The sequence below is a fragment of the Barbatula barbatula genome (assembly GCF_947034865.1).
Source record: "Barbatula barbatula genome assembly, chromosome: 23".
Taxonomy (NCBI): Eukaryota; Metazoa; Chordata; class Actinopteri; order Cypriniformes; family Nemacheilidae; genus Barbatula; species Barbatula barbatula.
In genome coordinates, this window is record NC_136786.1 from 9,227,930 (window position 1) to 9,253,564 (window position 25,635).

The 25,635-nt window shown below is 37.5% G+C and overlaps 1 protein-coding gene across 2 annotated transcripts; it reads left to right on the plus strand.

Annotated features, from left to right (window-relative positions):
* Positions 1–252: 252 nt before the first annotated feature.
* Positions 253–24,952, plus strand: LOC306888890 (F-box/LRR-repeat protein 7). Of its 2 annotated transcripts, XM_079447440.1 has the most exons (4): positions 253–524; positions 6,361–6,450; positions 21,109–21,711; positions 23,674–24,952. In XM_079447440.1, the coding sequence occupies exons 1-4, from the start codon at positions 422–424 to the stop codon at positions 24,408–24,410; spliced, it is 1,533 nt and encodes a 510-aa protein (XP_079303566.1). In that variant the 5' UTR covers positions 253–421; the 3' UTR covers positions 24,411–24,952. The 2 variants fall into 2 exon arrangements, with proteins under 2 accessions (XP_079303566.1, XP_079303567.1); XM_079447441.1 differs by lacking the exons at positions 253–524; positions 6,361–6,450 and adding an exon at positions 15,774–16,093.
* Positions 24,953–25,635: the final 683 nt, after the last annotated feature.

Here is a 25,635-nt window from a genome sequence, read left to right on the forward strand (position 1 = left end):
TGTGTTTAAGGTGATGTCTTTTCCACCAGATAAGAGAACCCGCAGCCTAACCAGTATACTTTCCATAAAACCAAACTGTGGTTAGTTAAAACCATGATATCAATGGTAGTTTCTGTTTTGTATTTTACTATACTGTTTTTAAAAAAGTGTTATTTTACAATGTTTAACTGCAACGTGATTTCTGCGCCGGTCTTCAAGAGGATATGAGGAACGGGGGTCTTTTTTAAAGGTGGTCCAGCCCCTCCATCCCTCACTCATGTGGTTAGTTTCTCTTCATTCCACTCTTCAGCATTCGCTCTAACTAGACTGCGTTAAAACAACCTGCATTCTTATAAACGGGAAGGTTTTCTCTGGATAACATGGCACGCAGGATCTTTTTGCGGTCGCTTTATAAAGACGTTCGTTTGCGCGTAATGGAGTTATGTTTCGTCTGCTCGCTGTCGTGTCGTGTGATGTTACTGTGAGGAGAGACTATGCGCTCTTCAGGATGGGTGCGAACAATGGCAAACAGTATGGAAATGAAGGTATGTTTGTTATATCCAAGCATTTGAGACTGGTTTGATCCAAGACACGAACAAGAATAACTGTGCTGCTTTGTATGCCTGAACTTTTAGCTTACTATGGAGACCGCATAATGATGTCAGTACCCCAGTTTGAAACGCATAAACATTTCTGTTGCCATTGATATAACAATTCATTGCTGTTTGTTTAAAATAAAATACACAGTGGGGACTTCAAGCTTGTAGGTTCAAACCTGCAACTGGTCTTTAAACTTTCCCCATTGTGCCCAATAGAGACACTTGACCCAGGTTTGTTTCAGGATAACTTTCATTGTTATTCCACTATTAACACTTTAAAATCACTCTGAATAAATGAGTATTATTCCAAATTAGTTATTCATTCAAAATGTCTTTGAATGTTTGCATATGTGATTTGTACACATTTTCCTTTCAGAAATGACACGATTACAAGCACTTTTTGAAGTGGTGCACTCAGACTGCAGACACATCTGTCTGCTTGGGTATCAACGTTCTGATGTGGTAAAGCAATCAAGTGCAAACTAAATCTGTGTGCTTTGTTTGAGTAAAATGACAGCGGGTTTGGAGCTTTTCACGGTCAGGTGTCTATTTCATTCATAAGTCTTGGATTGAGTGGATCTGCTCAAATAAGCACTTCATTTTATATGACCATTTTTTTATCTACTTGTGTGGTTATCCAGAAGTTGGCATTTTCATTACATTCTTTTGACTTTTCTTTTGCTGAGAAATATAAATAATTGATCTGGCCACATTATATGTATGAAATATGGATTTCCCGTAGTGCAGTATTACACTGCAGGTAGTCATGCTCATATCCAATATAACAGCACTCGTAAATGTGTGATACTGCATATATTTGTTTGTAAGTTACTATGTCTACAGTCCATGAGGATTAATCTAAGTTTATTAGATACATTCAACAGGGATGGACCCACAAGGTCAAAGGGAGTTAAATACACAAATCTGCCAATAATTTCCAGCAACACATTTGTCTACCTTATAAGAATCTCGTAAATATGTATTTGCATTTACTGTAAACTGTTCTTGACCTATGCTCTCAACCGTCTCTTTGGATAACTTAGTTTCTACTGTAAGGGTCAACAGCCGTGTGGTTTTATGTCTATAAAATGCACGGTCTGATTTAGGGGTTTACTTTAGGGGTTACTGTGGCAAAATTCAACCAAAATGCATTATATTTGACCGCTGGTCAAAGCAGCCCAGCTTGTTTTAAAAGCACAATGTCTGTGGACTGGATTTGTTCACAATGATTGTGATTAATGGAACTGAATTTTTGCAACAATACAGTATTGTTTGGAAGACCTACCACTGGCCATACTGAATAAATAGAACAAAAGATACAGTGGCCTTAAAAAGCATGAACACTTGTACATTAGAAAGGCACGAATGTCGTTGCATTACAGTGTGTATACAGTATATACTGTATATATTAACAAAACATTGCATTTATTTAAAAGACAGCAAAAGCCTACTTTTCAAACAAAACCTCTCACCTAAAAATATACAATGGCTACGACAAGTTACATTTGTAAAAAGGTCAAGCGTTATTTGTTTGTAGATTGTATTTTGTTGTCTATATGTTGAATAATTAAGTTTATGTTCCACCTTTTCATGACCACTGTTGAACGTATACTATACGGAATGATCAATGCACATGTGGGAATATGCTTCGGGACCAATTTAGTCTCCATCTGGAATACTGAAAATTCCATCAAGAGATCTTATGGATTTGGGTCATTGGATCAAAAGAAGGACTGGCCTCTCCAAACGTAAGTGATGGGCCGTTTATGAAAGCTGGAGGAAATCTCCTTTTGACTGTCATTTCTTCATTTATATGATGGGAAGTGACTGTGCTCGGGATGGCGAAGGACCAACAGATTAATGATTCTCATTTATTTTGTGGAGCGTTTTTCTTTCCAGTTTAGTCGGAGAGACTGGAACCTTTTGCACTTTTCAAACAGGTCATTTATGCAGGTTCAGTCAAAGTTTAACACTGGTCAGAGAGCAAAGTCAAAAAATTGGTGAAAGAAAAAGTTAAAATATGGATTATGGATTCATTTTTGAGAAAATGTGGGCAGCAGAGACACAATGTGGGTGTGACCATGACGCAAAAAAGAGAGAAAAATTTAACTTTATGGAAATGAATAGAATTTAATAGAATAAAATTTCAACATAGCACAGCTCACCTGCCTTGTGTGTGTGCATCCAACACAGTCTCACTGGAATTTGTTGTGACAATGTCACAAAATATAATCTGTTGACATTTTAAAATGCGGGATCTTTCATGTGCATAAATATATATCCATGCAATCTGATGGGAATGTATACGTATTTCATGAGGTATATCATTTCTGTGAATTCCTTCAATCTTATTTGTACGTTTTTTTACTTTTCCCCTGTGATGTTAGGTTTAGGGGCGGGGTAAGGTTGGGCCTTTAGCGGTGCTTTGCCAGCTCCTAAACTTTGTGCATTTTTGCAAAATTAGCCTTTGTGGCTGTGACTTTAGGATGTGGGGTGAGGTAAGGGGTTGGTTGGCCACCTCCTTAAATATGTACGTCTTTGTTTGATATCTCCTTATACTGTAAATATATAAATGTGATTTCACACACGTTCTGTGTATTGAAAGTCGTACTGACTGACACGAAAAAAGGGGGAAATATGTGTCCATGAACATGAATCAATAGATTCTGCCGTGGGTTGGTGTATCGCTGCAAAGCAGTCATAGCAATTTTATTTATCGAATAAAAATGTTATGTTATAGTTATGTTATGGGACTATATTTCCCCTTCCCTGTAAAAAACAACACCAAATAAATAGTAATTAGTTTGCTTTATAAAATAGGGGTTAATGTTTTTATTCCATTAACAAAATATTAACAATTGAAATATATATTTTTTGGCAATCTAATAACAGCAAAGGGCATTTAGGCTTAGTCAGTATATTATATATACAGTATATATACTTTAAATGCATTTTCCATATTTGGTTGCCATACATCATTATTAAGAGTTATAAAAAAATATAAAGCTATAATCAAGCCAGACGGTTGTGTTCATAGCTTTTAATTCTAAATAACTGCACTGCTGTGTATTCTTTTGCAAAGAAGTAATACAGTTTCATCATCCGATTTGATTAAGTTGAAGGCTTTAAGCTCTGCGAAACCTTTGCCTAGCAACATAATAATAGCAGCTTTCATTTTTGGTAGTAATTCAAGGCATCCAAAGCACATGGGGTCCACTTGCCCGGTGAGTCACATTCTACGGGCTACAATAGCCGCTGGAGCAGATGTTCTGGTTCAGTGATGTCACCGCAACATGTTGTCAGGATGGTAACAATGTGGGCCACGGCTTTCACGTCCAGTGAAAGAAGAAAACCGCTGCTTCAGTTCAACAGAGTAATTGTAAGAGTTTCATAACCAAGATGATAAGAGTTCAAGTGACTCATGCGATGCATCAGTGCTCATCTTGACAATTTGTTTGAAATGTCTTCCACAACAGCTTTCCCGCGGCACCAGGGCGGACGTGTTTGCAGGATTTCTACGGATACGTGAAGCGTGCAAGCACGTGTTTGTGTGTGTTTAATGCAGTGATGTGTGTGTGTGGAATTAAAAGCATGAGGAGAGGTTCATGTTTACAGAAAGTTCAGCGTGTGTGGAAAGAAAACTGTGCTGTACTCTCACGAAGCCACTTGAGGCTTAAGTTTACGACCTGACAGAAGATGAACACACACATACTTACTCATGTCCTCTGTGGAGAAACAAAGGCCTTTTTAGAGAAACTCAGCTTGAAGTGTTTTTACAAAGGGGATACAAAACCACACGATATTTAATGGAATAGTTGTTGTCATTTACAGTAGCAGGTGGCTTAATCCGAAAATTATGAGGTTGAAGACGATTCATTTAATACGTTTTGCTGGTGACGGATGGTTGTGCAGGTCCTCCATTTCTCTGGTCACAGCTGGTGTTTTGAACTGTGAAAGGTTTGTCCCTGAAAAAAGGGGAATTATAATCGTATGTGTGGTGGTGATTTCAGTTCTGTATAAATTTATGTCTGGATTACTAGATCTCTGTTCCAGACTGTGACCACACTTTTATTACGACACCAATCCAAGATTCAGATCCAAACCAACGTGCACGTGTTGAACTTTCTCGCCCCTTTTAAAAGCGATTAATTGAAGTAAAGAAACAAGTTGTCATGAATGGTGTCGCTCTTTCTTGCACGGTGGCCAAATATGTCTAAATGTATCCTTAATACATCTGTCGCAGAGGATCATAACAAAACGGTAAACTGCCAGCGATGGAGACTCAAAGTCACTTCTTCCATATATTGTTCCAGATGCGGATATTGTCTTTCTCCGCCTGGCAGGAAGACGTAAACCAAAGGTTTCTCGGTGCATTCCTGATGAGAACTGACTAATGAGTTCCCCTCAAAATCTTTAATCACGGAAACCTCGATTTGGATTAGGAACGAGATGTGTTTCCTTGCTCTTAGTAATAGTTCAGTAAGTGTATGACTGACGGGGCCAAAATGTCAGATTTCACTTTTATTGCATCTGTTATAATATTGACTTACAGTGGGAACTGGTACACCCCACCCTTCTGTGAAAGTGCACACCAGCGCTCTCACAGATGAGCTTTAGAGTCGCTTTAGCAGATAATGAATGCATTCAGTCAAGAGAGATCTTGACCAGAAAAAGGGAATAACTACATTAATAATGGTTTAGCAATTTTAGTTACCAAGCTCATTTCGTCCAACGATCAGTGGTATAGCATGAAGAAAATGCCCACACTTTTTAATGTCACATTAAATTGCATTTTAGTATTCAAGGGATAGTTCGCCCAAAAATGAAAATTCTGTCACCATTTACTCACCCTCAGATTGTTCCAAACCTCTACATTTTTTTGTTTTGCTGAACACAAAGGGAGATATTTGGACGAGTGTCAGTAATCGAGCAGATCTCGTCACCCATTGAATCCCATAGCATTCTTTCCCCCTACTATGGTAGTAATGGGGGACGAAATGGGTGAACTATTCGTCTCTCAGTTTTAATCTTGTGCACGTGTCTGACAGTGTAATAGTTAAAGTCTCAAATGGTAGTAACTGTAAAATAATGCGTAAAATTACATGTTCAATTACTAGACAGACTGGTGATGTCACTGCATCCAAGAAACCTGAGAAATCTTTCAATTCCAACGTGTTTTTCTACATAGACAGTTTATTGAAAAATAATGGTGAAAACATGTTTTTTTATGGATATCCGGTTGGTTTGTGCATGTAAACACACTCACTGTCATAAGTTAAATTTTTAGTTTTACTACTCGTACAGTATATAGTGTTTCTGTTTGTATTTGATGCTGTCGGTTCATTTATTCAGCATCACGTTTTCCAAACCCATATAACTTTTCCTACTGCACTTGAAAGGACGAAAAGTTAAGAATGTCACTTATTTTCATGGCGTTACAATGAATGCAAGTTAAAAAAGGGCATAACAGCACCATAAAAATATCATTTTTAAAAAGTGATTTAGCTATAGTGGTCATAGCAACTTTGAGCCAAGCCAGCTTTTTACAAATGTTATAATATATATATATATATATATATATATATATATATATAAATATATCATGACAGAAATTTGTATTTTGGGTGAACTAACTTATAAGTAGCTTATTGCTTGGCGAGCTGCATTTTTGCATTAGCTTCCTTAACACTGATCTCGACAAACATTGAAAAACAGACACCATATAAAAAGTCTTTGTGTGCGCCTTCACGCAATGTTGTTGACTTCTTTCCTGTTTTCCCAGAAAAGGGCAGTTCCAGTATCTCCTCCGACGTGAGCTCCAGCACTGATCACACACCCACCAAAGCTCAGAGAAATGTGACTACCAGCGAAGGTAAAACATATGGTGCCCATTATGAGCCATAATGCCTGCTTAACTCGCCTTCTCCTTCTCTCTAACTCTTTTTCACTCACGCACTCTCTCTTTATGAAATGTTTAACATTTTGGAGAACTTATATGCTCCTAGGATAGCCTGCAAATTGAAAACAAACTCAACAATCCCATCAAAAATACCCCGTGGGCCATTTGTCTTGTGAGCGAGCGAAGCAGAGAAATCCCCAGGGCAGGTTCATATCTGGATATTAGCTGCAAGACTGCAGTGTGTGTGGCTGTTTTTGTTAGACGTTCTGCTGAAATTAGGAAAACATCATCAAGATGTTTTCCTCCACGGTGGACATTGCCTATTGCACCCCCATATTTTACTATAAAAACAGCTAATAAAAAAAGAAAGTAAATCTGCTTATCTCGGTGTGAATTTTCCTTGGCTTAGTTTTGCTTGGCCTACTTATTTTCCTAGACAGGAGCTTTCCAGCAGGCATACACCACATATAAGACCAGTCCAGAGATGTTTTGTAAAGTGATATGTGTATGCATTGTGGTTTCCTTTAATTTGACACACCTCAAACACATTTAAAGCCTAAGTTTATAATATCATCACGAAAGTAATAAAGCAGTAAATATTAATATGTGTTATGTGTGTATTTTTATACAAACTTCATTAATTGGTTGAATTATCTTTTTTAAGTTGGTTACCATAAATATTGGCTACATGCTTGTAATATTTTTATGATAATTTAGCGTGTTCTTCTGGGAACTGCAACGTACTTTTACGGATGTACGTTGCAGTAATTCAGCTGAACTATATCATTTTCAACACAATCTCATAGGAATGCGTAACAGGGGCGCTAGGTGTGGGCTACGAATGTTTTCAGTTAACCCCTGAATGTTTGATCACCATGTCATGTACCAATCATTTTGGGACATTTAGCATTTTTGCGTGCAAAAGTTAGTTATTTTAAAAGAAGGTGTCAGGTGCATTCAGGCAGAAAGGATGCGGAGCACATGTGGTGTGACACGTTGCTGAAAATGTTCGCAACGGCAGACTCCGACGCCACGACAATTTTTTGCCAGTTTACAGCTAGCTATACCGTAGATTAAATCATTATTTTATATTAAATACTGTAACAGCAACACAAGAAGGCACATTACGTACCTACAATACAGTAGTAGCATTTTTACTTATACGTATTATACAACACTTAATTCTGGTACTTGAATATTGCGTGTGTTTGAAATACACATTGTCGAGGCGTCCGATGATGCCTCCAGTTCCCGCAATGATTCATTTTAAGATGTTTATCAGATTTTTGTACACAAATAAAATGCTTTTGTAATGTAGAAAGCCGACTGTTTTCTATTTAACAGCCAGGAACTGGTTGGGAACTACCACAGCTCTCTGGAAAGCCGTTTTCTAGCCTGGCACTGCTTTCATTACACTATTGCACCCGCCCAGCTCAATCCTCATGCCAAGGAAATCAGCTCCAACTCCACATTGTCCCCAAAATAGCGTATCTGGTGTGCGTGAAATTGTTTGCATGTGCGAAAAAAAGAGCGAGACCGGTGTTAATAGAGTGTGACCTGAGATTATAGTTGCGCTCTGTTGTAGTATTTACATTTCTTGGCTCAGACAGGTGGGACATGGAATAGCAACTCATTTTAGTAAGGAACGCCCAGCATTAATGAGAGAAGCACAGCTTGTGTGAGACAGCCAATTGTTCTTTTGGTTCTGTCAGGGCAACACAAAACAACATGGAAATGTGAGGTTAAAGTCCATATTAAACTCTACGATTAGGTTCTTGTGGTGCGTGAAAAACATGGAAAGCTAAACTTAATAAAAAAACGTATGTGTTCGCATAAAAAGTTGAAATGTTACATATACAAAACTGGTCTTAGTAGATGGAGAGCTAAGATTGTTTCTAGAGTTTAACCCCGAGATCCTGTTTAAAGTCTACATGACATGCATTCACAATCCATTTTACTTCTACTGTATCTGTAGTTTTTATGTGGAGACAACATTCTGGATTTGGCCACAAGTATGCAAGGGAAATATATAAAATGCCATATAAACCTCCTTTATCAAAATGAAAAATGTCATGACTGGCTTCCTGACGTATGGGTCTAAATGGCAAACACATTTGTTTTCAAATGCTCAGAATACATTTTTTGCCACCATCTTCATTCATTTGATACTGAACAGTTCCATCAATCACATGATTTTTGAAAGAGGTGAACTAAAGAGCAGAATATGACTTCGTGTTTCTCTATAGAATTAATTACAGCATTATAGATTGTTTTGGACTTCTTACATGGAGCAGTTTAGAGGTTCGGTGGTAATTTGACTAAACACATATTTTGAACACCTGTAGCCTTTGTCTGTTTTCCAATACAATCTCTCAGGCATCTGGTTGTTCAGCTGGACAATAAAAGACCACCCTGATCCATTTAAACTTCAAGGCATATTTACAGGTTTTTCTCCAAAGAAAACAATATATTAAAGAAAATCTAAACTATCTTCCATCAAATGGAAGGTCTCTGAAAGTGGAGAAGTCAAATGGAACACTTTGCCATCTTAAAAAAGAATCTCCTGTCTCACCTTTGCAATTCAAATGCAACCCAGACAGATTTCCTCAGCATTTCAATTGCCAAATTTAGCAGTGCTCCGTCCTTACAAATGGCCGCCATACATAACGAGAGAGAATTTCAAGAAGTGCTTAGCCAAAGTGGTTCAAATGCACACGGTTTCTGAACTCCACATTCCTTATTTGGGATGTGGTTCAAGATATACAATATAAGTTCAGTTCTGGCTCAGGAGCCCTGGATAGTTTTCTTTGGCTCGACTCATGGGTTTGAGGTGTGGTTTTACTACAGATTGTTCAAGGACGAACTAATAATTACTGTATGAGAGCAGAGCTGTTAGCTCAGAATGATTGTAAGTCATGTTTATAGTATTACGTTCTCAGATCTCTTCAGTGACGGATTGTGCTCCGTTCATAAATCAATGTCAGTTGATAGTGTGTTCTGTAACATTTGACTTTTTTTGTATTGCTAGTGTTTCCTGTGGATCATATTATTATAAAAAAGTATTTTTCTTTTAAATTTGAGATCAAACCATACCAAAAGTGATTAACACCAGTAGAAGAACCATCACTAAAAGAAGTACAATTCAAGTTTATTTTGATAAGTATACTTAATTTGTGGTGGTTGAGGAGATCTCCCCTTCAATGTAAAGCGCTTTGAGTGCCCAGAAAAGCACTATATAAATGTTACGAATTCATTAATTAAGTATAATTCTATTTTTAAATATACGTTATATAGTATACTAATATTAATGCACTAGAATAGTATATACACAATAGTATGTACTATTTCAATACTACTTTGGACTAAATTGGACTAAACTTATTTTCGAGTTGACTTTAAGTGTGCTTTACGAGTAACAGTAATAAACTTTTAGTTCATAACTACTTTACTTTACTACACTACTTTATAGTGAACTTAAGTCACTAGCACATTTTAGCTTAAATATACACTTTGAAGTATAGTCTCAGTGGACTACTAGTTACTTTTATTAGAATTTGAACACTTTAACATTTGAGTTTATAAGACAGTATGTAAAACCGTAAGTACAAGTAACAGCCAAACATTTCTGTCATTGTAGGTATACTTAAATGTAGTTTTAAGTTAAGTACATAAAAAAAGACTGACAGTATATCTACTTATTTTAGTTTAGAAGTACTAAAAATATTTGCAAATAAACTTCTTTTTTGCTAGGCCAGCTATTATATTTAGTTTGGTTTTGAACAAACAATGTGAGAGTATGGGTACACTTTTTGCTGTGACAGTCATACAGATTTGCTAACATCTTTGCGCAAAGTCTGCTCATTCATTCTATAACAGTATATCTTCTGTAAACCCTTTAAGAGGACAGACATTTTCTCATCAAATATGTCTGATTACTACCTGTGAGTAGTGTCAGTGTTGAGTTTCTGTTCAGCAGGTAGTGGATATTTGTTATACAGGTCCTCAGAGAGCTGAACTGATGAGTAATGTGGTTATAAATAGGGCCAAGTGACAGCAACTGATTCCTGATGGTGAACACTTAATAAAAACACATTAGACAACCCCAGCAAAACCTAAATCAACATCTCCCCATTCTGATCGCACTGCCAAAGCCTTTCAGCTTAGTAAATGTTGCATAGGTGGGAGAGTACGGCAGATTGATTTGACCATTATTCATACTGTACAATACCAGTGTCAGATGTTGAAATCTGGCATGCCAGCACATGTGGTTTATAATACACACGAGATGCGGTTTGCTATGTCCATTTCTCAGGGCCATTTTCATATTTTATTGGTCAGAAATGGTTACTGCATTCTATGAAACACACGATGAAAGAATTTATCCCGCTATTATTTAGTGCTTCTCTTTTCAGCGCTGATGAATTATTTCTAGGGTTTTCAGACAGATCTTCACCTAAAAATGAGTTTGGCAAGCAATTAACTAAACAGTGTCTGAATGGTGGGAATACATTGTAGTGCTGCAATGTTTTAATAATACTTAAACACTTATTACCAAAACATAGACCAGAGGTGAGAGGTGTTTAAAAATCTAAAACCACCTTAACCGCTGTACAATACTTTTTATCTACAGCCTGACTTACTGCTTTCAGAATATAGTTGCAAAAATGAATTTGCTACAAAACACCATTGTTCAACAAATAATATGTGTATATGAATGAATATTAATGAGTAGATACTATATTAATATATACATATATTTTATTAATAAATATAAACATATTATTAATAAAAAAGTTTTATTCCAGGTAATATTGTGTAACTGAATATAGTTAAAGGTCCAGTGTATTATATTAAGCGGCATCTAGTGGTGAGGTTTTGAAGTGCCACTGGGGTTGCACTAAAAATGAGCTCAGTTGCCACCCCAACACTGACCATGCTGACTTGGGTACTAATGAAATGTACAAAAATTTTTATATTTGGTTTGTGGAGAGATTTGCGTTCTGCTGTTTGAGTTTAGACCGCAATATGCTGTTGTTTGTAAAATACATGCAACGTGCCAAGAGTATTGTGTGCATTTATAGTAGGACTCCATTGAAAAAACATGGACAGTAAAACAACTCATAATCAAAAACCTACACACATGTTCACTCGCTGCGGTTTATAAAAAACAGATATAGAGGTTTCATGTTTACCAAAACTATTAAAAACAGCTCAATTATGTCTTTGTATTTGCTGTATGCATATTACTGTCTAAGGAAGAATGTGCTTTGGTTTGTGGCAAAAGGATGTGGCCCAAAAACGAATTGTTTGAGAAATTTGAGGGATGTTTTTTCTGTGTGTTAAGTAGATTGATGTTTGCTTTCGTCGTCATATTTTTCTTCACTTTTTAAGAGTCTAGGACACAGAGCCATTTTCTGTATTTCTGTATCCAAACATTAGTCGCGTTAGTTGACCATAGTCGGCCATAGTCAGTTTCAAAGTGGCAACATAAACAATCGTTACTGCGCATGCGTGCATTCATGGACTGCCCTTAACTTCCACTACACAGTTCACAAACAATAGAGTGCCTGTAGATTATTTCTGATAACAAGCAAAAGAAACCGAGAAGAACTGTTAGATTGCTAAACTTTTCTCTCCAATATTTTGAACCGCATCGTGCAACACCACGTCCGGTGAAGCCACGGAGTTAGACTGCGATACCAAGCTCAACTGCTAGATGTCAATGTACCACACGGTTTCTTTAAGTGCGACCAAACTATAGGACCCATTAAAACGATTAAAAGGTCTATAAGATCACTGCGCAGTGGGCAGAGAGAAGTCAAGACTTTATTTAGTCAAACCAATAAGAAGGGTGATGTAGTCTATCAGATGGTGTCTGATTCAGTCAAAAATCATCACATTTTGTGATATCAGTATCAGTCCTCAAAGGAAGCACCCTTCTCAATCATTAAGTGCTGAAACTATGAAAATATGGATAGCAATTGACAGTCTGTCCAGACCTGTTTACCCTCTGACTGAACCATTACACAAGCAGCAGCCGAATTTTGACAGAGCCAAATTTTGGTCGAACCTTACGGGGTCCAACCCTTTCACAACATTCAACCGTTTCCTCAGAGGGACATGATTTTACCGCAAGGTTCCCAAACAACAGAATTTTATTATGTGTTTGGGGATAATAGTTCATGGAATGTTGGAGCCGTTTTTTCTGGTTAAAGCCGAGCCTACAGACCGAATCTGGATGACATAGCATTACCTCACGAATCTCACTCTTTCCAGAACGGGGGATTAGTCGCTCTATTCCCCAGATGTCCATGACCACATTACAGCAGATACCACAATTTGCTTCTTGTCATAACTGTATAGAGCAGGCCTTCCCAAAACATCTTGCACCGACTATGAGTGTTTTGTATGTGATTCGTGTGATCTGCAGGCGGTTGAGCATGTCTGCTACGCACATGTTGGGATATAGAGATCATTAAGCGTCAGTCTTTGATATTCCAGGCCAATTGCACAGAATTGCACAAGAACATTTGATCTACGGTTCAAGGTGTTAAATGATACAGCAGTGCCGGGATGGATATCGGATGGCGTTGAAGTCATGATTAGGTGCAAATGTAATACATCTGATTAATTGGTTCCTGACTTGGCAGCTTGGGAGGGTATTAAACACAACAATCTGATTCTGTTGAAAGATCTTCTCTTAATAGGCAGGTTTTTTGCCTTTGCACTTATTTGTCTTCATCTCAGATCTCTTAAAAGGTGAAGTGGACGAATCTCTCTGACGTCCCTCACATGTCTGATCGAGTCCACCTTTTGTATTTATCCCCATATGTTGTATTTTACCATTTTTTATATGTGTCACATCTTTGCCAGTTTCAGATTAATGAGCAGTGTTTCTCACACTCCACCAACCACTTTGCATTTGGCAGCTCATCTAATGTGGAAACGTTTGATGGAAATGAACTCATCATAAGAGGTCTTGAACTTTACTGATGTAGTCAAGCACCGCCGCTTAATGCTCTTGGCACAGGTAGTGTAGTTTGTTCTGCACACACATGGAACATTTTGGCTCGAGAGTTTTAACTTATCACTAGACTCCAAATCCCTGAAGATGTATTAGATTTTTTTACTCCTTCATGGACCTTGTAAAAATGAGTCTTATAGTGCCTCCCCCTGACGCTGTCTTTTTTCATCTTCACAGTTTTGCAATATTTACTACCCAGTTATTTTATTTCCTGCTCCATCATTTGATATTGTCGCTGTATATTTCTATAGTTGTTTCTCACGTTTCAGGATATTTTGTCGGTGGTGCTTGCTAAGGCATTAATATCACTATTAGTACCTTTATATATATATCTATGTGGACCAGGGGTGGTTGCAGTACAGGTCATAAACCCCGCCCTCGCCATTTAAATTAAAGGGACAGGAGCCAAACTATAAAATCCAATTGAAATTCAGATATTTTTTAATATGTTACGTAATATAATTTATTTTAGTCAGTTTTTATCACGATGATGAATATCCAATTGTTAGTTTTTTGAATAAGTTTGGTTTTAGTAAGTTAGATGTTATAAAAAAGGGGTGTGGTACGTGATGTCCTCCTATACGATTGTTTCATTATCAGGGAATATGGGCAGGAACCTGATATTGCGCTCCACTTCGTGCTCATTACTGTGGAGACTCTGGTTACACTGTAGTCCAGGCTCCAAACTGCCGTTTTTGCGTAACATGTCAGCGCCCATCGTTGGATTTTTTACGATCAATTCATTTACAATGGAAGGAAGCAACGTCACGCTTTCCATCTTTTATACAGTCTATGATGTGGACTAAAGAGGGATCATCTTTTGTACCCCTTTAAAAACATACATTTCCATTTCCTTAACATTTTTATGCCTTCTTGCTCTCACATTCTCTCGTGGCACGGCCGGAAACTGAGTTTTGGTATTTGCATTCAGGTTGTGTATTAAGGTATTCTGTATTGCTATTTTATTATAAAACAAAATGAATGTAATGTAGAAAAGCAGAATGCTTTCATGTTTTGAACAATAAAAGGATGTAAAAAGAATGCAAAAATGATATAATTAAATAATGCAAAATAATCTTTCTTTGTTGATGGAAGCTTCACATGCAAGTACAACATTAAGACATATAAAGAGTTCAGGAGGGGCATGATCATGTAATACATCTAATCGGTACAAGAAGAGGTCCGCATATGTAGACGTTCCTTACCTCTATCATATGACAGTTTTTGCAACATCTGTGATCTGTTTTGCTGATCCCTGGTCAACTCTTAAGTTCAGTTTATGCGTGTACGTAGGTCCAACGCTGTAGCATATGCAGAGCCGCGTACCCTACGCCGTAGGCTGACGCGCATGTCTCCAAAAACGTAACAACGTGTCAACTCAATGCGGACCCTACTCGAACCGCAAGCGCTGTGATTGGTCTGTTTGAACCCCTCCCTCAGGTAAAAAAACTAAGCGAAAGCGCAATGTCTATTTAAACGCATTTCCGAATGAACTATTTAGGCAAATGATTTTGTTCTTCTGTATTTAACATCTCAAGCTCCAACAAAAGTGACTGTTTACTTGACGGTATCACTGCTAATGCTTCTCAAACAAGCTGCTTCTTCGGCTCTTGTCTTGGTTACAAGCAACACCCGCGTGGGCACTGACACCTAGTGGTCACAGCCTGTCGACGTGGACAACGACGCAGAAGTATAAATGAAAACCGACACGTAGCCTACGGCGAGAGGTTATGGCGTAGGTCCGTCGCAGAAGTACAAATCGGGCTTTACTCTTACTGTCTTACTGTGGTTAACCATTTGAAATGCACATGCTTTTGTTCACTTGTATTTTTCCCTTCACTGCTGTGCCCAAGACCAGATGGTTAACCTGTTTCTCTGATATCTCAAACATGTGGACTCCTCCATCGTACAGCCTCTGGCAGTTCAATCTAAGGTCAGGCAGCTGGAAGTGATACGGGTCTAATTATACATTTAAAAACTGATTGAAAACATCAACTAAATATGAAACATCACAAGCTTCTGAAAACTCACCTGGAGGTTCTTCTCAGACGGGTAGCATTGCAACAACTTGCGAACCATGAAAATCTCTACCTAAATAGAAAACGTTTTTACAGCCTGAAAGATGTTTTGGCTGCTCTTCTGTGATTTGTCTGTTCTGTGTGTATTTGTTTTAGTCCGATATTGATTCGCAATTGACATTGAACAGAGAGTTAACCTTTGATTACAAGTCCAAATCCAACACCGCATGAGCCCAAAAGTAAACCGATCTTTCATTGTTGGTTTGTAGGTCTTGGATCAAACATGCAAAAGAATGATAGTGACTGCTATTTATCTCGACCTAATTTACATTTTATGAAACATTCTTGTGATCCGTATGACACACAAAACTATAGCTTTTGGAAATTGCTTTCTGGCTATCGACAGCTTGCAGTGCATCTTGCCTTGAAATGAATTGCATTTACAGGAACTGGAGCAAAATGTTGAGTTCTCTTATACAGTTTGTGATATTTTTTCATGTAACTGCAATGCTGGATCTTCAATTGTGTCAGTAAACAGGAAAAAAAGGAGAACAATTCTGGTAGTGGAGATAAGGTAATTTCATCACAGTCTCTTGGCAAACATTTAACAATTTTACGATGCTGCTACTTTTGGCTAAATTCATATGAATTTGTACAATCTCATTCGTACATTTTAGTGCTATTTCCTTTCGCGGGCAGTGACGGAAGGTTATGGGTGGGAGTTTTCAGTATTGCTTTTTATCTTGTAATCTTACGTTTTACATACGTTACTTACGTTAACATACACGAATAAGTCACCTCGTAAAATAGTTACGAATTCCCATGAGATGGTGTAAATTAGTGCTATCTAAGTTTTGGGGTATGGTCTGCACGGTGCTTTAGCAGAATCGCAGGGGAGAGGGTTTGGCCTCAATTAAATATTAAATATTTTGTACAGTAGATTTACAAACTAAATATGTTGCCTCTGTTATACATTCCCCTGTGTATAACAGAACCTTAAAATTATTTTAATACTATTTTGTATTTTTATTGCCTAAGGTCATGACCAAAATAGAAAACGTTTTTGCGTTATGTCGTACGCTGGTGTAAAGGAAAGGTTAATTTAGAATCAGCATTCCATGGTCAGCCAGAATAAGCCGAGGGTCAATACACTGACTAAACATAGGACACATCCATAACACCGGATATTAGCCTATGTCTGCTTTTCATTTATGGGGTGCTAGTATAAACACACAGACCTTTGGGACCAATGGTCATCATCACTTTTTCTAACAGGAATCTCAAGTATGAGACCAAATCAAGTTTTGTGTTGTGCGATGTGCAGAGTCAACTGAGTCCCTTGAGTGGAAGTGATATTTGATGGGCAGTTTCGTAATGACCCATTACACCATAATGGAAACAAGACCTCCTGGGACTCATTCCCGCTGTGTACACCGAATCCAGAGATACTGAATGTATTGCATGCTACACATCCCTCAGGAACAGCAATATGGATGGACCACCCGGAACTGGCGGTTTGGTTGCAGAGGTTGGAGAAGCTGTATTGCAAATGCAGGGGGTTCTAGCAAATTCCCTCACTGCCATTCTTGAATCTTTCATCTTTATGGGTGTTTTTGTCTTTAAGCTCAAAACCGATTGAATCTGTAGGTTGTGGGAGGTCAGAAAAGCTGTATTCAAGGCCACGAGAGCCTCAGATGGCCCACCCAAAGTCTGCTTACTGAAGTAATGCATTTTGCACCCAAAACTAAAAAGCAAACTTTTTTAATCTGGAAGGCAGAGATTAGATCGTGACGCAAAAATCCACGGCAATGTTAATATTTATAAAAACGGTATAAGTGCTTACAGTAGTGCCACGTCAAGGTTTGAGCAGACGTATGCACTTTTGCTTGTCCGAGTGCTTCAGGTTTTTGGAAATATAAGTAATTCTTGCCGTGATAGATAGATAGATAGATAGATAGATAGATAGATAGATAGATAGATAGATAGATAGATAGATAGATAGATAGATAGATAGATAGATAGATAGATAGATAGATAGATAGATAGATAGATAGATAGATAGATAGATAGATAGATAGATAGATAGATAGATAGATAGATACTGTACGTTTGCTCTATAAACCAGACGTACGCACTTTGAGAAATTATCGTAAAACCTAATTTAGGACGGTTTATATGCAACATTCTATAAATGAGGCCCCAGGTTACATCAAGCACTTTGAAGACTAAAATAAATTGTGCATACGGCAGGATTGTGACATCATGTTTTTAGTTTTGTTGAGCGGATAGTTCACCCAAAAATTACAACTTTGTTCTTCTCAACGCAAAGGAAGATATTTGGAAGAATGTCAGTAACCCAAAAGATCTCATCCCCATTGACTGCGTTAGTAGGGAAAACGTATACGAAAATTGCTTTGGAAACAAATATCCAAAGCAACTTACAGAGAGTTCAGGGAGCAATAAAGCGATATGTCATACAGGAGCAATAATACAATAGTTGCTATTGTATAGGTGCAGTATACAGATTTAGAACAATCTGAGGGTGAATAAATGATGACATTTTTGGGTGCAATATCCCTTAAAGGCACTAAGCATCTTTTTATTATTTATGTGAAATCTTATTTTTAGAAGGCCACACATTTGGATCACATATTGTGTATTTTCTTTGCAAGACCGCCACACCCTAGTTTAAATGTGGTATAATCCGACATCTTAAGAGATACATTTGTAAACCCACTGCGCTACAACTCATAAAACAAAGCAAACTGTCCTACATCACTTTACAGTCGTTTGTCAGTTTTGGGCCAGAATTTACTGCAATGTGAACCAGATATTATTTAGCCATATGTATATATGAGGCTACAAGAGAAATAATGCAGAAGTCCTTCTGTAAAATTGGTTCACTTGATGTGTCAGCTTGTCCGGCAATGGATATGTGAAGCATATATATATATTTACATATATAGATGTTTGATATTTTACAAACAGCTTTTTATACAAAAAGCTTTCCTGTAGCTCAATGGTTGGTGCTAGTAACGCCAAGGTCAGGGGTTCGATCCCAGGGATAGCACATACTTAGAAACAGATGTATAGTATAATGTATCGCAAATCGCTAAGGATAAAATCGTCTGCCAAATGTGTAGAAAAATGTTAAAAAACAGCTTTTCATAATAGGATTGAATAAACGGTAACGATTCATTAATACATCTTTTGAAAGTTGTTTTTGCTTGTGGGAAATCTTAATCTGCATTGTTAATGTTTAAAGTTTAATGAATAAAATACACACTCGAATCACAAGTGTAGAATTTGAAAATACTTGAGTTTATGTATGCAAAAGAAGCTACACAAGCACATTTTCACATGTTGCGTTTTGAAATGTGTCAAGAGCATGATTTTAAGGTAACTTCATCACCCCCCTTGAGGACTGAGGTTTGTTAACACCAAAGTAACCCAAGAACCTGCTGCATGAGTTTGTACAGGACAGCATGCTCATTTGCGCGCTTACATAAAGTACGCTTTTGTCCCACTTTACCTCAATTGACGGATAGGAAAGTCCACATTAACCTAGACATAACATAATGGATTGATTCAATTACCTAAACCCAATTTGTTTTTATATGTTCTGGATTACTCTCTTGATAGTGTGGAACATGACTCCAGCTGAATGTGTGTCTCTGTTCGAGGTCTGAGTTCATGGAGCTGTATTATGTCACGCCAAAAGACCTTTATCTCCCTTGAGAGGGAGTGTCTGAATATGTCATCATGACCTGGCCCTGAGTCAAACTGATCTCAGGTCAGGTCTGGAAAACAAATCTTCATGACTTACTGTTTACACCTGCAGACGCACACATAAAACACACTAAAGCACAAATCTACACAGCAGAGAGCTTTGCCTGTCATGCCAGAGGAAGAGAATCAGTCTGTCTCATGTATACTGTAAATCACAGTGGCATGAGAGTCATGTAAATTGTTTCTGGGGAATATGAGCCAAATTTCAGTCATAATGTAATTTATGCTAGACTCAGATTTTATGAAATGAATATTTCCGACTCTAAATGTCTATGTTTAATGCAGTTTTAGAATAGATTATGTATACACCTGTGCTCACAAATCACTTAAACTCAGAACCCAGCGGGCTACTCTAAAGAATGCACATTGTGCCACATTGCTAAGTTGAAGTATTGCTGGTTGCGCTTATTATTATTAAGAAATTATTTATTTAGCATTTTTATCTTTTTTCGTTTTCTTGTCATGCATGATAAGAATCCTTAAGCAACCCCGCAACCTAGAAGTAAAAACTAAAATGATCAAAAATGCTAAAATAGTCACAATATATAGTTATATAAATAATTACAAAAATTATAAAAAACTATTGTATATTAATTGAACATTTAAATTGTATTAATTAAAATGATTTTACCATGGGATAAATTGTTGATTACTGGGATGATAAGTGACAGCACATCATCAAATTATTTAAAATAATAAAATGTATCAAGCAATATTTTTCTTCAGTAGACTTAGACTGTAGTAGACTTGTGTTGCATATTTGTGAATTTGATCCAACATCCAAGTAGTTTGAATTAATGTATACAGACTTTTATATCATGTCAGAAGAATTTGAACTACCAAAGTAAACTATAGCAATATATCCAGAGTTTGAGAATTACTATCCATGAATCAGATGACAGATTTTGGAAATGCAAGTGAAATAGAGAGCAAGGAAGGGCGAGAGGTTGTTATAAACTGTTTTCCACCTTAATATTTCTCCTTATTATCTCTTGTCTCACGTCAAGAGGTGTCTTACACAGAAAGGGCTGCATTAGTTGTGTGATTGCAGTATACATTGAATTTCAGTCTACCTTTATTTAACACATTCTGAATATATCCTTTCAAACACAACACTCCACAAAGTCTGCGTATGTAAACATTTACAGTTACAGTAAAAGGCTATGCCATATGGTCTCTCAAGATTTTCACCACCCCGCGATACTTTGAACTATTTAAAATCAGCGAGATATCTGCACAGAATAAAAGCTTTTATATGAGCCATTAACCGAGTCTTAGCCATAACAGCCATTCCAAGTGCATTTGAGATAAACTTGACACTTTTATCAGCTTCCAATAACAAGATATCAGAAACATATCTCTGCCGTCTTGAGAAGAAAGAGATCGTAAGCGTCGCTCGAGTTAACACCACTTGTGCTAAACGTATTTCTCAAACCGGTTGATGGCTTCCATATTGGCTGTTTCTTTGAGCTGCGACTTTGTTTTCATTGATAGCATATGATAGATTCTCTTATAATAAATAAACGACTCTTTTATCGTAAAGACATTAAATTGCTTTTAGATGAGGCTATCACAAACAGAACTATGTGGGAGTCTACCCAATAAAACTATTATTGACAGACAATAAGGTTACACAGTTATAAAAGTACTGTGTAATAAATTAAAGTTGGAAGTTTTCAATATTCAAATTGAAATGTATGATTTTTTATTAAATTTGATGATATAAGGTGGGGAGAACTTTGTAAAAGTGTTTACATGCTCTACTTTTAATCTAATTTAAGTCTATTTCTCTCCTTCCAGAATCGGATCTAAGTATGAGGACACTTAGCACTTCAAACCCCACCCTCATTCTGAATCCAAACCCGCCCTCTTTTTCCACTCAAACCGTCCCGAATGGTCATGAAACCTCAAAATCTTTCATCATTCATGGGGAAACTGTTGCACTGGTGCACGCGCCTCCAGGGACACAATCGTACCCTTCCAAAACTACTCATGTTGCCTTCATCGATGCTCTGCCAGATCCCGTTTTACTGCACATCTTCTCTTACCTGTCCACCCCTCACCTGTGCTGCTGCGCTAGAGTCTGCCGTCGCTGGTATAACCTGGCCTGGGATCCACGGCTCTGGAGTGCCATCTGTCTAGCCGGAGAGCTGTTGAACGCTGACCGGGCTCTTAAGGTTCTTACTAACAGGTTATGTCAGGACACTCCCAATGTTTGTTTGACCCTGGAGACGGTTGTAGTCAGCGGCTGTCGGAGGCTTTCTGATCGTGGGCTTCGTGTGATAGCTCAGTGCTGTCCAGAGCTCCGGCGTTTGGAAGTTGCTGGTTGCTATCACGTGTCCAATGACGCTGTGTTTGATGTGGTATCCCAGTGTCCTAATCTGGAGCACCTAGATGTATCAGGTACTGTATGTATGATTGACACAAAAAAAGTCACACCAAAATCCAAGAAAAAGATTATTTATTTTATGAAATAAAATTTGTATTTAAAAATATACGTTTAAAATTAAATAAAATATCAAATAGAATTAAAATGTTTGCATTGTGACATTGTTTTCATGATAATTAATGTTCCCGCTCTCTTTCTCTCAGACATTATTCAATATTAAGTATATTATGTTAGTATTTGGTGTAATTTATGTAATTTTTACTAATTACAAAATAAATATTATAAACAAGAACAATATTTTTATTTATTCATTTTGAATCTATCTCATACAAATTTCTTATTTTAAATATAGCCTAATAATAAAGAAATATGATCTAAAAAAATTCCAGATTGACTCTTCACAAAAAATAACATTTAACAAACTGTTTGCAAAAATAAAAAGATGAAAAAGATTTTAAGCACGTGCCACAGGTTCTGTACGTTTTTGGCTACATGACACATTGAACCATAGACAACTGGCAAAACATACTTACAAAAGCTCTTGTGATGATTAACTGCAAGTATATGCATCCGACAACCATGTTTACTTGTGGATTTACTCTGAGAATAATTCATACCATGAAAGCTTTTTAATGAAAGCTGGGAAAGGCATTATGAAATCAAGGAATTTGCTGCCAGTCCAGCAGTTCTCTCTGGGGAAAGTGAGGTTTGCTTGATTTTTAAAGATGGACTCTGAGAAACCTCAGAGAAAGTGCAAGAATTCATCTGCTGAGTTCATTTTAAGAGTCACACACCGTAAAGTTATCCATCACGCAGAGGGCACAGCATGTGTTCTGTTAAACTTATGTAATACACTATCTGTTGCAAAAGTAGCCTTGATTTCTTGTGGTTGAATTCAAGCAGAAATACAACTTATAATTATAGTAACAGCAGATACGGCCCGGTTTCTTTATCAGGTTCTTTTGTTTTGTTTCTTTGCAGTTTGTCCAGTATTTTCTATCTTATATATTAACCCTGATGCTTTTTACATTTTAACCTATTTTCACTGTGACTGTTTTTGAGTCGATTGGAGTTTTAGAAGAGATCTCGACAACTTCACAAACTATGCTCAGATTTGTCATTATCAAAGATTTTACCTCTACAATCTACATTTATTTTACACTTCCATTTTCCATTTTCTTAATGTATTTTAAGTCTCATTTGTTTCTATTTTTATTGATCTAAGCAGTTTTTGTAGAATCATCTACTTAAAGTTGATACTAAAATTTAATTCTAATTTTTTTAAAGTTTAGATGAGAAAACGAACATTTATGGTGTTTTCACACTAAGAGCAAACTGAATTATTTGCCTGAGTGTATAACATCAATGCAAATCAATGCAAAGATGCGAACAAACGCAAATCGGGTGGTCTTCCACACTTATTGAACAATTTTGACTCCTATGGGACATTTGCATGAAGCGCTTACTGACACCTACGGTTTGACATGTCTGAATGTGCAAAAATATTTCCTATTGCGCAAGTAAAGATGTTTGGCGTAAGTCATATAGAGCGAGAAACCCTTGCGTTTGGTGTAAACACACCATTACATCATGGTATAATAAATTATATCTGGTGTATTTTCTGCTAAACTTGAAAGACACGTTCTGTGTAACTCTAAGATTTATATTACATCTTGTAAAAAAGGCATGATAGGTCACCTTTAAATGATCTTGGCAAGAACTCCATCAAATCTTCTGAGCTGTAAAAGCGCAAACCTCTATGAAAGAGCAATAAAAAGGCTGTAAAGTTTCTTTTTAAAACAATTGACCAATAGTCTGTGGTCAAGGTTTCCCCTGTAAAATCATGGGGTCAAGGTTTTATTGGTCAGCCTTTGACCCTGAAACGACATCTAAGTGTGTTACACAAAAGTACAGTACGAGATTTATGAAAGCCTGTCGTTTGTAACTCTGACAGATGTCCTTTTCTTTTACTCAAGGTTGTCCTAAAGTGACCTGTATCAGTCTGACTGAGGAGTCTTCTCTTCAGCTCATACCATTACACGGACAGCAGATCGGTCTGCGTTATCTGGACATGACAGATTGTGTATCATTGGAGGACAAAGGCCTGAGGACCATCACCTTTCACTGTCCGCGTCTCACACACCTCTACCTGAGACGCTGCAGTCGTCTAACCGACGTATCATTTCGACATCTGGCTCTGCACTGCACCTCTTTACGTGAGCTCAGTCTCAGTGACTGCTATCTGGTGGGAGACTTTGGACTGCGTGAAGTTGCTCGTCTGGAGGGTCGTCTGCGGTATCTAAGCGTAGCGCACTGTATGCGCATTACAGATGTTGGTCTGCGGTACGTGGCGCGCTACTGTCCACGGCTTCGTTACTTTAATGCGCGCGGCTGTGAGGGATTAACGGATCAGGGTTTGAGTCACTTAGCTCGTAGCTGCACGAGACTGCGTTCTGTTGATGTTGGTCATTGCCCGCTGGTGTCAGACGCTGGGCTGGAAGTGTTAGCGCGGTGTTGTGAGGGTCTTCGAAGGCTGAGTCTGAGGGGCTGTGAGAGTGTGACGGGGAGAGGACTGACCGCGCTGGCGTCCGGATGTCCAGAGCTTCAGTTACTAAACGTACAGGAGTGTGAGGTGCCACCTGAGGCTCTTCGACTGATCAGACAGCACTGCCGACGATGTGTGATAGAGCACACTATACCTGCTTTCTACTGAGAATTCACATCTCTGTATCTCTGACACATTATAGATGTAGATAATCTCTGACGTTCTATGACTTGAGACACAGCTGGACCAAAAGCTGTGCCATGATCTCACCGTTTAAAGATCTACATGATTTATACTGTATAGTATTTATCACATGAAACATTGTGTAATTTTCACTGTACAAAAGTTTGTATTTTACCAAACGTTTTAACCAGGTTGTTGTCCTTTATACATATATTTTCAGATTGTTGACTGTATATAAAAAGTATTGTCGTATGGAGAACATGCTTCATATTTGTTAAATATAGAGCCTACATTTATCCCAGTCTCACTTGACAATTCAAGATTTGCATTTGTTCAATTTAAATGCTGAAAAAATGTGGACAAACAGCACTTTTGAATGCATTTATGATCACACAAGTTTTATTACATATTTAATATTCCCGATGACAGTTGTTACAACTTAAAGAGATTAGCACACTTGCATAAAATATCAGTAAATTATAATATAATGTTGCTGCTAAAAAGACTCAATAAAGGGCTGCTTATATAAAATGGCTGTTCAACTTCACACCAATGTACAGTACGTCACAGCAACAAAATGTATTATTCGCATGCCAGAACCATGATCGTGTAGTGTTTCTGAGAGGGTGAAAACATGTTTTTCTCTTTTTCCCAATCACAACTGGATCTGAGTTAATGTGATGATGTATTGTTGCTTGTGCTGTAGTTCCATCCCCCTTGCCTGCCTCCAGCAACTCGTCTTTTCTCTCTTTTATATATTTGATCAAACCAACTATTATTCGAAAATACAACGTATGCAATACTACTGTATAGACCAGGGGTCTCCAACCTTTTTGTAAGCGAGGGCTACCAAAATATCTAAAATCCTCTAGAGGGTTACTTGTTGATAACATACTTTCAAACTTTAAACATGTGATGCCTTATTATTACTCTCACAGAACCAAATTCAGTTTTCTTATATTAAAGAATATATTAAAACTTATAAAACTTGTTTATAATAAACTTTCATGGCGATGTAGCACTTGGCTGATCGGTATAGTCACAGATTTATTATTGGTGAGCCCTGTGTTTATCGGGCACCTTACAGAGTTCATGCGGGCTACCAGGTGCCCACGGGCACCACGTTGGAGACCACTGGTATAGACATTCAATATTAATATGATATTGGCAGTAACTGCATGTTTCTTTAATGATATATTTTACTTTTAGA

Excerpts from the sequence above, each read along its gene's own strand:
- LOC306888890 (XM_079447440.1), top strand. The coding sequence starts at position 422 with ATGTTTCGTCTGCTCGCTGTCGTGTCGTGTGATGTTACTGTGAGGAGA. Across the intron at positions 525-6,360 it reads CAAACAGTATGGAAATGAAG|AAAAGGGCAGTTCCAGTATC; the intron begins GTATGTTTGTTA and ends CTGTTTTCCCAG. Across the intron at positions 21,712-23,673 it reads GGAGCACCTAGATGTATCAG|GTTGTCCTAAAGTGACCTGT; the intron begins GTACTGTATGTA and ends CTTTTACTCAAG.